At 43.5% G+C, this 15,530-nt stretch overlaps 1 protein-coding gene across 2 annotated transcripts; it reads right to left on the bottom strand.

Moving 5' to 3' along the window:
• Positions 1-1,736: 1,736 nt before the first annotated feature.
• LOC135389003 (ubiquitin-conjugating enzyme E2 Q1-like) lies at positions 1,737-14,882 on the bottom strand. 2 transcript variants are annotated; one of them, XM_064618906.1, is made up of 10 exons: positions 14,576-14,882; positions 9,077-9,181; positions 8,900-9,001; positions 8,438-8,544; positions 7,555-7,733; positions 6,139-6,290; positions 5,957-6,064; positions 3,626-3,727; positions 3,107-3,173; positions 1,737-2,076 (listed from the first exon to the last, which is right to left on the bottom strand). In XM_064618906.1, the coding sequence occupies exons 1-10, from the start codon at positions 14,735-14,737 to the stop codon at positions 2,045-2,047; spliced, it is 1,116 nt and encodes a 371-aa protein (XP_064474976.1). In that variant the 5' UTR covers positions 14,738-14,882; the 3' UTR covers positions 1,737-2,044. The 2 variants fall into 2 exon arrangements, with proteins under 2 accessions (XP_064474976.1, XP_064474977.1); XM_064618907.1 differs by having other exon boundaries at positions 3,632-3,727.
• Between the last annotated feature and the right edge of the window lie 648 nt (positions 14,883-15,530).

Genomic DNA, 15,530 nt, shown 5'->3' with positions numbered 1-15,530 from the left:
AAACTGTTTGTGTTACCCTGCTTCAGGATTGACCCATGCCATGCTGCTGAACTGTATGCCGAAGCTAATGAGGGTGGCACAGCTAGCAGACCTGGGTCTGTCAAGGCCTCACCTAAGGCTTCTCTCCAGTACTCAAAGTAGAGCTGCATCACCTAGGCCTCATGCCCTTATCACAAGAACTATACATGCATGGCATATCACTGCCTCCATGGATAACCACAGACCCAACAAAAACTATGCACAGTATAGCAACAGAAATAGTCAAAAAAATTAGTAAAAATTACACTTTAGCCCTGCCTGCTTGATTTGCGCAAAGAAGCGCACGCGATATGCGTGACTAGAGGAGGAAGTGTCACTGCCTTCATTTGTTTTGCCTTTGTGATAAGACTGTTGTTTTGTTTCTTTGTAATAAAACTGTTGTCACCAGCATCAAGGTCAAACCGGGGGAAAGAAAGGTAAAACAAGGCGAGAACACTTCCTCCTCTCCCCGCATCTTCCGTGCGCGCTTCTTTGCAAAAATCAAGCAGGCAGGGCTGAAGCGTTATTTTTACAAATTTTTTTCGGCTGCTCCTGTTGCGATACTGTGCAAAGTTTTTGTTGGGTCTGTGGTTATCCGTGGAAGACTGCATATTTCTGTCAAAAGAAAAAAAAAGTGAGGTTCGCTTGGCAATTTTCAAAGTTCAATTGACAGAAATAAATTTTCCACAATTAAACATTGTCCAAAGCCTTCCTCAATGGTGGCAAAAGTTTCCAGAAGCCGAAGTCCGCAAACGTAGCCGATGAAAAGTCCCACAATCCTCCGGCGAGTACGTAGCCAGTTAGAATTTTTTTATCACTTTAGGTGAAACACCCTGCATGTTCGAGTACGTTTCTCATGAATTTGCTTCGTAAGCATCATGGTGAACACTGTTCCGTAAAGATCAAGGCGTGCTAGAGTTACGAGAAGGGTTTCAATTTAATGCACGGAAGTGGATAATCTGGATTCCTCGCTGGATCGCAATAGTGGAATACTTTGTATCTGATAAAAATCGGAATACCGAAACTCAACGTACTGCTCTAATCCGCAGTGTGTGTGTGAACGCACAAGCACAGCTTCGCAAGAGGTGCATACCATTACCCCACAAGTCGGGACGAGACATTGTTTCAATGATCGCAGAGTTCCACGGTCCAAAATGCCAGGTCCCCCAAACTCACCTCGGAAAAGCGTGCAACGAAGAAGGCCGCCACTAGATACCCCACTGTTGCCGTTCCGGATCACTTCAGTGCGCTAAGTTTAGCGGCAAAATGTTTTTGTTGTTTCTGCGAATGAATCTAGTCTTTATATGTCCAAATAAAACGCGTATAACAACTTTCTTTGTCGTGTTTCACTTTTCGGTCCAGTTTTTAAACTTGTTGAGCGATCGGAAGGATATCTAGTGCACGGCTGCAGGCACCACATAGCGTACCTGTCGTACCAGGCGCAGTCGTCCATTTCTCCTTCGGTGACTTGGCCTGGCTTGGATTGTGCTTCAACTGGATCTTTAGCACACTACAATCCAACGCAAGCCAACATCTGGTAACAGTGGGATATCTAAGGGCGGCCTCCGGCATTGCACGCATCGGGATAGGAACAAATACATGGGAAAATGGTGACCTTGGGGGACCTGCAAAATGCCTCCTGGGCCTCTAGGTCTTCAAGGACCACCGCAGGCACACGTCAAGACACCCGTAACATGAGTAAAAAAAAAAAAAGGGCACTTGGTGACAACTGTTCTTTAATCCTCGTACACTTCGTGGGTATAAACTAAAAACAACACCGCTTCTGACCACCACAGATCAGATCGTACATCCGCATTCGACCAACGACAGGAACTCGACTTTCTAGTAGAGTGGGGTAGGAGGAGGGTAAAAGAAAGAAAAAAAAAAAAGGAAACACTGGGAGAGGAACTTCCGGAACATTGGCTACCGTTACGAGTGTCGTTCCGCACGCAAACTATGGGAGAAGCACAAACACAAAAGTGTAGCTGCGGACAGTTCCGAGAACCCTCCGCAGGCGACACCACTTTCATCCGTCTTCTTTCGGTGGTGTGAACCAACCTGGAAGGAGAACGGCGTTTGTTTATCGGAAGTGCGGCAAAACGGAGCGCTTGATGTCGGCATTCGTCAAAAAAAGTGCATGGGGCAGCGTAAGGGACTGCAAACAAAGTGCACGACATCCGGCGCCCATCGGATACCATTTCCAAAAGTCATTTTAAAATAATTTTCACTTCCATGTTCACCGTAAGACACATAGTGATATGATTACATGTTGTTGTAAGAGAAAACTAATGGTAAAGGATGTAGGTAAATCGTAAAGGATTACCTTGTGGCACACAGATTAGATCGAACTAGCGCATGCAAACAAACAGTTTCTGGCAGTTTTTTATTTTGCTCGTGAATCCATCCAGCTTTTTTTGCTTTGCCGTAAATCCCAACTTATACGGTAGAAATGCAACTGACATTATCAGTACTATGGCAACCACACCTCAGCGAAACTCGCTCACGCTCAATGTGGTGGATAAGCTAAGCAAGGGAGCTAAGCAGGGGGTGAGTGAGCAAACAAGGGGCTGAGCAGCAGATGAGTGAGCAAACGAGAATGTGAATATGAGCATGACCAAAACTCACTCGTGAGCATGAATGAGCGAACAAGATGAGCATGAGCAAAACTCACTCATGAGGACGCTCGTTCATGCTCAGTCTTGCGAATGAGTTGAGCATGTGCTATTTGAAATGATGCTCAAATGAGAGAGCTGAGCGGAGAGTGAGTGAGCAAAATGAATGGCTGAGCATGGCATGAGCGAGCATGAGAGATCAAACAGAGAGCTGAGCTCAGAGTGAGTGACCATGAGTAAGCGACAGTCATAAGTGCTGACAACATGGCAACACGCCTCTGCTGGCAACACGCACAGATGAATGCCGTACACGTACACAATTGGTGTGCAGATGAAAAACAAAGGAGTTGTTCATGAACGAAACCAGAGTGCTCGCGATACTGATACAGGTACGTAAAGTTGCCGTCAAGGTTTTACCTCAGCAATTATAAAAGAGCTTTGCTGTACATTATCTACAGACAAAAATGTCTACTCACCATTCTTCTCGTGAATCTGCACCAAGGATTTGAAGGATTGCTGTGCTCTTGCCAAGCTGTACTGCCCCTAGAGTGTCAACAGAAAAAAAAAAACTATAGTGATGACTTCGCACAGTAAGTATGCTTGTCAGCAGCCTCAAGGGCTATCTGGCACAGGTACATCATTGCCCTATGCATCAACTTATGATGAGTACAAAACAAGTAATTAATAAACCATGAAGACCACAGCACGAGAGGGTCACGTATCGGGTGTCACAAATGAAAGGACTGGCTGTCCTGATGACACTAATCCAGGTTTTCCAGAAAGGTGGTGGTGTGTGCTTTCTCACGATGGCACGCAGCCATTTTCCCTTTTTCTTTGCTTGCATAATTGGTCCCTCTATGATGCTAGGTCTTCGGATGAAGGAAGTGTAGTAACCATGCAGGCAAATATGGTAACGGCATCACCGGTCTCAGCAACGAAAACAGAAAAACCATACCTGATGAAAAAGAAAGAGCAAGATAAAGCAGTTTCCTCACCGTTACCTTGTTTCCACCAAACTGGATGCGTGCTTTTCCTTTCACCAGTGTTGCTGCTATCTGCAATATAATGGCTTCCACTGTGTACGCACTGCTCCAACCCTGTTGCAAGATTTAACAACCGATTAGGAGTAGTGGTACCACCACAACTGATATGCACAGTGTGCCACGTTTGTTATGTCAATCAGAGAGTCACTAGATAAGCTTCGCTTCAGAGTATCGATGTTGAGGTCCAAGGGAGAGCAGGAGTGCCATCTTGTTCCCGCAGCACACCGGTACCGTCCCCAGTTGAGGATCAATGACGGCCAACATAATACTCCCTGTGGTATAGAGAAGCGTGCATGATTTCTGTGCGATAATCCACGTGTTGTCCACCAGAACGTCCCGAGGATGTCAGGGTGAGCTCAACGCCGGCAAACTTGATTAGGTGAACGGAACATTTCACCCGCGCACGTGGCGCGGTAACAAGATGATGCATTCTCGCTCTTGGAACTCTGTGTCCATACTCTGAAGTGAAGATTATTTAGTGAATAGTTATGTGGGAACAGTAATCAACAACAACAACTTTATTTCATGATCATGATTGGAGAGCTCCCCCCACAGTGAACAGTAGCGCTACTAATGGGATGATACATAAACGACGCAATCCTTGGCTCTTCCTTCTGGTCCCTCCCTTTGTGGTACTCAATGAAGGACTGCTATTATGAGCCAGAATAGGGAATGATGAAGCTGAATTAAAAAGGATGTTCTGAAAGACGGATCTCTTGCATCAGAAAACAACAGATAGTCTAAATGTGGTCGATTTTGCGGTCTTGAAAATTCGAGAGTTTGTGTGGGAACCCGTTTCAGGAATATTTTGCGGGACCTTAAATTTCGCGAATTCGTGCGGAAGTGGATGAAAGCGAAAATCACAGGATCAGGGAGATCGGCGGTTCATGACACTGCCGACAGTAAACAACAAGAATTGGCCAGCCTCTACCTGCCAGCTGCTTTACAGAGGCTTACCGTAACAATGACATACGTGCTGGTTTTGTGAAAGCAAGCATCTGTAATGCAAAGTGATACACTATGCGAATAAACAACTTACGTTGAAATGGCGTTTCAATTATAGATATGTTTGACGAGAACAAAGAGTGAGAATAAAGGTCGTCACAACACATGCACAACACAACAGTGTAGCAGCACGCAAACCTGCAGTTGCAATCGCCTGAGTTGCGCAGTGTGTGAAAGGAACCAACTTCGTGCAACCGTAATTGTGTGCAACCGTGGCGTACGGCATGTAAGAATAGACCCTAATACCCCGTCACACTGACTAATTTAGTGTCACTTTCAACCAGTGACACTTGCACTTAGTGTCCTTTGCGTGCTGTCATACGGCATCTTTGCAGAAGGAGCACTAGCAATTTAGTGGGTTCCCCAAACTCACTTCCCTTCTCTTCGGTGGACCGAGTGTGTAGCCTCGACGGCAGGCTTTGAGGTACAGGTAAAAATATTGAGAAAAAGGGAAAGACCCTGACAACCACAATATTTTTAAACGAGGATTCTAAACAGCATGTTTATCTGATAACTGTACAGTTGGTATTGCAAAAAAAAAAAAAAAGTCATTACCCTCTTTAACAGGGTGTCTACTAAGCTGTAGCCTTCAAATTCCCAGACTTTCCCAGGTTTTCACTGACTATCTCGAGCGAATTTCCTCACGAAAGCAAAGAGGAACTTGGTGCCTGCTGGTACATTTTGTTACAGATCCTTCATAAAACGGATCATTTATTGAGAAATTAGTAAAACTGCCCTACTGTTCTGGCTTGTCGTATTGGAGAACTGCTATTGGAGAATCGTGACGGCACTTGCTTGTGGCTTTCCCTGACCTCAGTTGCCCTTTTGGCAAATTCCCTTAGAATCCCCTGACTTTTCCAGTCACATCAAAGTACCATGTTAACTCCCTGTTTTCCAGGTCTTCCAGGTTGGTAGATACCCGTTTAACAGCCTGTGAAAACTTCCGAGTCTGGGCGATCGGCAGTGGCCATTTTTGTTGTGGCGCCCATGTTTGAGGACAATTTGTTTAATGATGGAAGAAGATTTGCAGGAAGCGTTTCTAAGTTGAAGGTATTCTGACGCACCGCACACCTAAAAATTTTGCTGCAGTTTATTCTTATAATTATCGTAATTGCCACCATCGCTTAGTGACACTTACTTAAGCCACGTAGCAAGCATGTAGTGAAAGTGCCATTCCCTCAGCTGGGATGCACACTTCACGAAAATGACACGAAATGACCCTGTGTGACACTAGTATAACACTCGGGCAATGCACTGAGGATGATCAGAGTGAAGCACCTGTCTCGTGAGCAGCTCCATACAGATGGCGCCACCACCTAGCACGTAGCCGCCCGAGATCATTGGATTGACTACTCGGATGAAGGGGGGATCAAACGGGTAGTTTTCCTGTGGTCGAACAATGAACGTAAGCAATCTTGTTACGCTCCTTCCGGAGATGTTGGAAAGAAATTGTAGAGTACCCGAAAAAGTATGTTGAGAAGTATGTGGTCTTTCCCCTCCTTTTCCTTGAGCAGGTTGAGGTCGTTGTACAGCGGCGAATCAGAGTCAACGATTAGTAGCTTCACATTCCACTCGTATAGACTGTCGTTTACTAAGTCTACTGTAAACACACCTACAAAAGAAACAAAAAATTGTCACATCCTGGTAGCACATAAAGGGTTCGTCGTGCTCTTATGCCACGTAACCCCAGTAGAGTTTAAAAGTGTTCCACAAGTGTGGTCATACAGATCATAGGACACATGCAACTACTTTTATTGCAGTACATATTACAGAAAAGTTAAACTGCTGACCATGCTCTTAGATAATGTGGTAGTAGTCAACATACTAAACGTGTGTACAGTGAACCCTCGTTAATATGACCCTCGTTAATGTGACCCCCGTTAATCTGACATGCTCGGTTTATGACCGTTTCTCTCTGGAACCATTCCACCGGCACGTGAAACCCCCTCGTTAATATGACAATCCGTTTATCGGACAATGACCAGGATTTTTGTCACAAGTAGGATCAAACACGGGCATTATCTTCCCGCCATTATGACCCGTCACATGATCCTCAGTAGCCCGCCCCCCGGGAGAGGCTATCTCGTACCTCGCTCAGAGGGGTGACACGTGTTAAAGTAGGGCGTTAAAACGTTTGAGATGTCCCCTGAAATCGCTGACCTCAGGGTTATACCCATATCGCTTTTCGCGCCACCGAAGTGCTTAAAAAGGCGGGGACCAGGTCACACTGCGCTGCTGTTTTCACGTAAGGATGGTCGGAATAAAGCGGAACAGGTCTGATTTGGCAGTCGGAATGAAGAGCGGCGTTACTCTCGAAGGAGGCAAGCGAAGCCCTACAGGTTGCCTCGTTATTTTTTTTAGCAGGTAAAGGTCGATAACGTGTCCGCAATTGATGGTGCTATTGTCCACTTAGAAAAATGAATGACTGAAAACTGTTTGACGTAGTCATTGTTAACAGATTTTTCAGAAAATAAATTGTAATTACGCGGGCTTTTGTTGCGCGTAGCGGCGTGTCCGGTCCGCGGAGGGTGCGTTTCTCGTTAATATGACAATTCGCTTAATGTGGCCAAAATCCGCGGCAACGGCGGTGGTCGTATTAACGACGGTTCACTGTACATGTATTTTGCGAGCTAGCTCCACTAATGTACTGTTGGTATAATTTACTTGAAAACATTTCGCTATACAACTGGTAAAGGTTGGAGAGGAGCTAGTACCTGGATTAAGAATGGAGAAGATATACTGTCACTAAAAAAAGCCGTACGAGAAACTTTTTGTTCAGAAACATGCAATCCATGTAGATGGCTCCAGTACAACAGCCTGCGGGCATTTCGTACCAATGAAAGGCAAACACGGATCAACAAATTTTTAAACCACACCTCTTCGGTAACTCTCCGAACGGTAGACCTCACGAAGCTCCTTCATGAGGCGGTCGGTTGCTTGCACGGACCCAGAGACGGACCCTCGAAGATAGTCCTTGCGTTGGTTTTGCCGAAGCCGCTCCAATGTGGCATGGTGCTCCAGACTTAGGCCATCTTCTTTGCCTTTACCAGATGAACTGTGTAAAAAACAAGTAATTAATGAAACAATACTGCAGACGGAGTAACGGAACAATAGTGCACCGCTACTCAATAGGAAATCTGCACTTAGAATAGACAGCTATCTGCGGGGAAGCTGCAGTGCTACTTTTATGTGTGAAAAAAAGTGTCGTTATAGACGACTTTCTGTTTACAAACCCGTGGAGCTCCTAGAAGACTGGTTCGAGGTTATATTTTGCTCTGGTTGGCAAGAAGCAGGAAAAGTGTGTCGGCTGATAAGCTGATAGTGCAAACCAGCATGCCTCACGCGGTGGCGTTACATAATCAATGACAATCAATCAAATCAATCAACATGTGCCTTTGCGCATGACAGGAGGTGAACAAAAGAGAAACCACTATTGGTTGTACTGTAGGGGGGGAGGTGACTACTCAAATACGTGGTTGTCGTCTGGTATCTCCTTTTGTTTGCTAAGCCTTGTTTTGTAAGTACTGTCTTTGGCAGTAAAATCCTAGCAACAATATTTTTTATCACAGATAGCAAACAGCACAAAGGAGTAAGCAGCCATGATGGCCTCTATGCTGTGTTCAAAGAGTTTTCTTGCATTTCAAGTTCCTTGCAGTACTTAAGGTTGTTACGTGGAGGTTAACAACAAACAATAGTTTGTGGCAGACAAGGCCAGGCATGCAGAAAGGGCAGTCAGTCAGCACAAAAAGCAGTCAGTACTTATTGTCTTCTTCCATCTCAATATGAATGTCTTCGTCCATATCTGTGTCTCCGTCCTCGTCAGACTCTTGTTCGTGGGAACAGCTTCCATTTGGGATATCACTGGGCTATGGGATACAATAATATTCCATGTAAAACTCCACTACAAAAATTATTTTTGCTCTCCTCCTGATGAGCTACTGCGCTGTATGTCCAGTCACCACATGCAAACATTCAACTAAGACTATGAATTTTGAATGCGATCAATACTTAAAAAGAGATTTTGTATCAACAGCATAGAATATATGTGTAAAAAGGGCAAGTTCAGCTGCAACTAGATCATTTGGACTGCTTCTAGTGAAGTTTTTCTTCAATTCTTGTTTTTTTTTTTCAAATCACCATGCAGTACACAGATTGCATAAAATAGTTCCACAGCTTACGTCTATGTACAGTGTGGGAGTGTACAAAGAGAAGCGAACTTACAAGCACGGCAGCAGTTATATCTAGGCTGTCCAGTTCCCCTGGTTCCGAAACACTGTGAACCTTGCACAGTTCCCTGACTAAGATCTTTACTTGTTGTAAGATCTGCGAGAGACAAGTAATGGCATGTAAGGTACCCCGAGAATTATACCATATACGCCGTACAGGGCTGTAGAGTACCTGGTTATCCCTTCCGGTGGTATTGGTTAACATCTGGACAATATTTGTGATGCTGGGTTCCTCTGTCTCCGAAAACCACACTGGTGGTGTAGATGGATATGTCTCCTGAAGGGAGTGGAAGAAGGCAAATAAAAGATAATTAAAAAGTGCCATCAGCTCTTGATAGGTAAAAACATGGCTACATGGAAAGTGGTGAAGAATATTTTGTTTCTTTATATTTTATGAACAAACTTCGTGCTGCGTGATGACTTCATGCTGCACCCATGTATTTTACAGATAAGAGCAGGGTTGTGAAGTAACTGAGCCCTGACGATACATTTAGATACACTTTCATGGCAGTACTTTTATCTGAAACTCAGTTGCTTTGTTTGGTAACATTTACTCTTTTTCGAAGTATTTTTCCTCATTAAAAAAAAACATGAGCGACAACCGTCATCAACAGGTGGCGCAATTCGGCTAGGCAACCTACAGCGACTCTAAGGCAACCTGACCTGAGTGCTTTGCAATCATTCCCAGTAAGGGAAGCAAACAGCTGAGATAAGACGCTGGTTGTTAATGTGTGATATCAGGTCGGTGCGCAATCTAATTTCTTGGAATCAACACATGTAATGGCTCATATCTTAAAGGGGCACAGAAGTCATTTTTAACACCCTGTTTTCTTTCTGTCAAACTGTTAAGTAGGCCAGTAAGGTGCACCACGAGAAGTAATAACAGAGTCATAATTATCGCAGAAATTGAACTTAAAGTACGCCACAAAAAACAACTGTGCGTAACGGTAGCGGAGAGCAGAACCAGCCTGTGATCTGCCTGTGACCTCGCGCTGACGCAATAAGGAGAACGCTCTCTGATTGGTTCAGAGAAATGTCGTCTGCTACTCGGTTGTTCATGGCTGTGAAAAAGCACTGCTCGTGGCTCGGTCACGATTCAGTCTCTCCTTCTATCACCAATTCTCCGGGGGAACTGACAAAACTGGTTTACAGCGGCAAAGGGACAGGGCGCTGACCCCCGAACAGTGTTGCATCCGCTACCAAAACTAAGTAACGAAATACCACTACTTCACAGAAAAGTAACGCAATACTAGCGTCCCTACAAATTTGAAAAAGTAACGAGGTACTGCTACCAAATAAAAGTAACGTAAATACTATGCCGCCACTTATCCGCTACCGTACCCTTCACTATGCAACACCTCACCGTAGGCATATCGTTGTCAAATGTGTCTAAAGATGGTGCAATATTTAAGTTACCTCACATAGCTGGCATCCAGTATAAAGTATACCACTACCTACAGCCAATATACAGGGTGTTTGCTCTAACGTATCCAAAGATTTTAAAGTCCGATAAAAGAGAAACGAGCGCTACTTTTCAGCTACTTGGACTAAGAAACAGGTGCTACTAGTGAAGCAGTACCTGTTTCTTACTCAAATAGCAAAAAAGTACCACTTTCTTTTCTTTTATCGCTCACTTTAAATATAATTTCTGGACACGTTAGAGCAAACACCCTGTATATTTCACACTGATCTCGACCTTGAGATGATGCACATTTAAGACATAATTTAATGCACATAGCGCATGCGTGCATTTAATAATTCTCCCGTCAGAACGTCTGAAGCACAAGACGATTTTTCTGCAGTGATAGTATCTTGTCTGAGATATCCACGGGTCCAAACTTCAAACTCTTCCGTCTGCTTCCTGTCAACGGATTGACCAGTGTGATCAGGTGGCAGAACTGCCATGATGAGCGACCACACATCGAGTCATTAATAAGTGGCCAACGCAGTGCTGTCGCCACACTCCACGAAAGTTTAGGTCTCACAGAAATTAGGAGTTAACGTTGTTTTCTGCCCCCTGCTTCCCTTCTCACCAGCTGCACGACGGCTTCCCTTACAAAGAGTTTGACTACATGAAAATCGATGTCTAGTACAATTTTTCCGGGAGTTATGAGTTCCCCAGTAAGAGTCCACCTGTGTGAGATCACCTCCGTAATGAAACATTTAGAGAGAGAGAAGAACGTCATGTACATTTCCCTTAACATGCCCAACGCTGCAAACAATCAATTGCTGTAAGGTTAATCGCCTGTGTACCGCCACCAAGCAAATGTGCAAAGAGCATTAATAAGCATGTTGGCGTACGCGGATTCCTGGATAATATTATTACTTATTTATTTTGTGTGGCTCATATGCCCACAGTGTAACGTATGTAATGCGAGAAAAGAACTACCCTGCATTCGACAACCTGTGTAGGCTTAGGCAATTCTATCTCGCCAGAAATGCTTCACCTGAGGCACGACACCTCGAAGCAAAGTCGGCGGTACGTTCGGGGTGGAATGAATGACTAGCAATATCACATTGTGTTTCCAACATATTTTCGTATTCCTGTTCCAAAGGACACAACACTTAATGTGCTCTGAACAATGAAGTTGCAAAACACAACTTGAAATGTGCTATCCACACTTTAGTTTTGCAATTGATTGCATGACGGAAGCTAGCTCGTACCCCATATTATGCAATGTTATACATCCCTGTTTGTGCCTTGTAAACAAAAAAAAAAGAAATGCACATAAAAGAAATAACACAAACTACATTCCTCGATATTCTATCGTGCTCAGCTTATGAGAGTTACTGAAGCTGAGTAAGGTTATCACATCAGTCTGCCTGATTAACAACTAACTAAAAAGAATGACAAGAAAAAAAATTGTGTTTCATCGATACCTCACTTTTTCTCTCTGTGTTCCACGAAAAGTAGTGGTAGCGGAGAAAGATGCTGCCACTACCCGTATTTGTAGCGGAAATACTTTTTCAATTACCAATTTAAAATGTAGTGCGACTGCTACTCCGCTATTGAAAAAAGTAGGGAATACGGGTATATAATGACGGGTATGTAATAATTAAGGGTGAATGCAAGGAGCCACGTTTATGTGAGTCTCTTTCTGGGAAAAAAAAATTACACGCATCAAAACCTTTCGCGCTACTCGGTAAATTGGCAACACACACTTTCACCAGACGTCCTAATCTGAAAATTTTTGGGATGGCCCTACGCACTGCTTTAAGTGTGCGGAGAATACGTAAGAGGAGAAAGAATGTGAAACATTATGCATTATCACATCGTGTGGGCCAAGGTGATCTGCTGTATTGATTGTACTTTAACTAACAAAAGCTCGCTAAATCAACCCGATCAATTTAGCGGAAAAAGTAACTGTAAAAGTACTGAGTATATTTTTGGAAGTATCTGTAACAGTGTCAGTGTATTTTCTGTGTCCGTAGCCTTAACTCAGATACTTTTTTAAAAGTAACTAACAACCCTGGAAAAGAGTTACGTTTCTGGTAAAACGTGTGGTTACATTACTGCAAAGTAGTCACTTTTGCTGCTGTTATTACTACTATAAGTAAATTACCCATGACAGTTGCTCAGAGATTGTACACAAATGTAACATAATAAGAGAAAAAGTTCCCCGTTCAATGCTATGCTCACCGAAACCTAACATGTTTACAGCAAGGCAGCAGTACCATTCTGCCAAAGCATAGCAATGAAGAAAGAAAAAATATTAATCCAAGTCATGATTGTGACAGCAGACATATGCAGCACTGTGTACATTTTGCTTTCAGCACAGGCAATTCATCACTGTCTTTGCAGCACAGTGAAAAGACAATTAGAACAAAGCAGACAGTAACCTACCATAATAGTAATACTTCGTGTTATTTATTTATTATAATACGACTTCTGTAACACTTTTGAGCATACTCAATGTAATGAGCACAGCTCACTCTCAAAGCATTTGTATGTGTATTGTTGACTGATTGATTCTGTGTCTTTTTGGTGCAACAGCAGCAAGGGTGTCTGTATTGCGACGCACAAAAATGAATGTGTATTACATGTATTCTAATATGTTATATACAATATGTATATGGGGGTCAGGCCTAGTCAAGTTGCTTTCCAAAACAGCTTTCTGCCTGACCTCCCACTGAATCGTTGGTATAGGAACTGTTGTTGTTGTTGTTATTATCATTATTATTATTATACTTACTGAGAAGTCCCAAATCCTCAAGTAGCACACAAATTGTGTATATTTGAGTTTTTTATTTCTTGATAACACAGAAGTATTAGTATTAGAGTAGTATTAAAGTACTAGCAACTATATTGTTTCAATGTAGCTTTGATGATGTAGTTTGACCAAATGTGACATTATTTGTAAGTGCAGGAGTATTTGTGTATACCGTACCTGTGCACCACTGTCTAAGGCATGAGCCGTTGGTGGGCACAAATCAAAATAAAGATCACAGATTAGTAGTATGTATAACAACCTTGAACCAAGGTGCCACATATTTGTATTATAATACTGATATCTGGCATGTAGTATGCATATGTATTATAATATAAAATATTAGCGCGTGTGCCTGTGCGGGTTGAGTGCAAAAACAAACACATGAAATGCATCACACATTACACTCAAGCCAGTGTAAGATTTGCTGCTCAACAAGGACCAGTGGAAGTCGCAATATCACATCACTAACAAAAGGAAAAGAAAAAATGAACATTTCGCATATGTAAATTCACACACGTAACGCTTGAGGAATTTCTTCAAGGCGCTATCGTCGGGTTGTTGAGTGATTTTCACAAAGCATATCGGCTTGCGTCAATCTGCGCCAGGATGTTTCTGCACCATTCCACACGGCCTTGCGTTCCCTTGTAAGCTCATCTTGCACTAACAGACAACATCCGAGAAGCACCGGTGTAAAGTGAGACAAAGTAGCAGAGTTTCCCTTTATTTGCACTGATCACTGGAACTCCCAGCAACATAAGGGTATCGAGAAAAACAGACAAGAGCCATTCCACTTGTGTAATCTGTGTGACTAGGGCGCATGCCACCCCGCGAACACACTATCAACAGCCTTTGTGGTGCCGATGGCTCAAAAATAGGGTCTTCTTCAGGTTACGTGCAGATGTATCTCCTTCGCATTCAAACAGTAAGAACGTGATCAGAAGAGCCCCAAAACTAATTGTGAAGAATAATAAAGAAGACTTCTCAACACACGATTGGTTTGTGAGGTCATTGTTTAGTGCGCAGGTTGCACCATTCGAAGATGACTCCGAGGGCGTTATTTACCTTACATTTCCATTCCTATCGGGCTTGTGGTCAGAGATAATCTGTCACACGTGCTACTTGGACTTGTGCAAGACGCTAATATGTCCTTACTTCAGCCCAGCAACAATACAGCAAGCATGTGATGCCTTCCTCCGAAACCAAAACAATGGAAAGGCTATACGTCAAATATACGCTCATATTTAACAATTACACCTTGGTGTCGCAAGGAAGTGTATTAGGAATTGTATCGCACGTTTTATGTGATCTTCAACACAGAATACCGTTATTCAGGGCCTTGGCCCACTTACGTAAAAAAATGCGACTCAGCTGTTACCGAAACTGCGTTTGTGGTAGGCGCTCCAGTACGATGTGCCTTGGTGATTGAGAGTAGAAATGAAAACAGCATAACTTGCACTTACTGTAATGTTGGCGTGGATTTCATATTTTTTCCCACTGCGACCAATAAATCGACAAGTTAGCTCGTCCACTGACGCAGCCACCACTTGGAATCGTTCGTGGTTTCTTGGAAAGGACGCTTCGAGCACCTTTATGTCCTGCTTCAGTGTGTTCAAACAAGCCATTTTATCACCTATGGTACATGGCAGCTACAACGATGCAGGAAACACGCACAGAAGGGAATTTTAGGACACACAAATTTGACACATTCTATCGGTAGACATAATATGGCGGATACTCTTGTGAAAAGAAATGCGCATGCGCACTTGGCTACTCTCGCCGCAGCGATTCTGGGCTCTGAGCCATGCTCTCGTCTCGGCCTCTCGGCCCTCTGGCCGTTTCTCTAGCAAAATTTGATAACTTTTCGCGTTTTCGCTTTCTTCCTGTGTTCTTGCTGTTGGCTTGCATCATAGCTTGCATGATTTGGCGCCTGGGCCAAGCAATACATCTTCTGTGCCTCTTTAAACAGATGAGAGTACGACACTGCTCTCACAAAGTCGAGCAACTCTTCGCCTTCGCGAAATTGTCTTGAAGTAGTGTGGCGGTGTTCTTTATTTGTAGTTTTTCTTTTTTTTTTTTTTTTTTGCAGGGAGGGGGCGTGAACGCATCACGTGCAATGTGTAAAGTCTGTTAAGAACACACAATTGAACACATGTCAACACACATAAGTGAAGCCTTGTGTGCACACTGATATTTGATTTGGGAGATCATGTTAAGTCAATGCCACTGATTGCAACGTGATGCAGTAATGCATAAAGAAATTTACCTTATGTACCAGGATGGAGGCCCATGTACCTCCTGCCAGTGCAGGTTTATTATGACATTGCGCATTTCTACACCTTTCCTATATCATTTCTCTATCATTTCTACACCTTTCCGTATATCAGACCCATGTCCTTACTCTCAGCCATGGTGAAA

This window comes from Ornithodoros turicata, chromosome 3 (assembly GCF_037126465.1).
Source record: "Ornithodoros turicata isolate Travis chromosome 3, ASM3712646v1, whole genome shotgun sequence".
Lineage (NCBI taxonomy): Eukaryota > Metazoa > Arthropoda > Arachnida > Ixodida > Argasidae > Ornithodoros > Ornithodoros turicata.
Note: the sequence above shows the minus strand (reverse complement) of the source record. Positions and strands in the feature narration are given on the sequence as shown.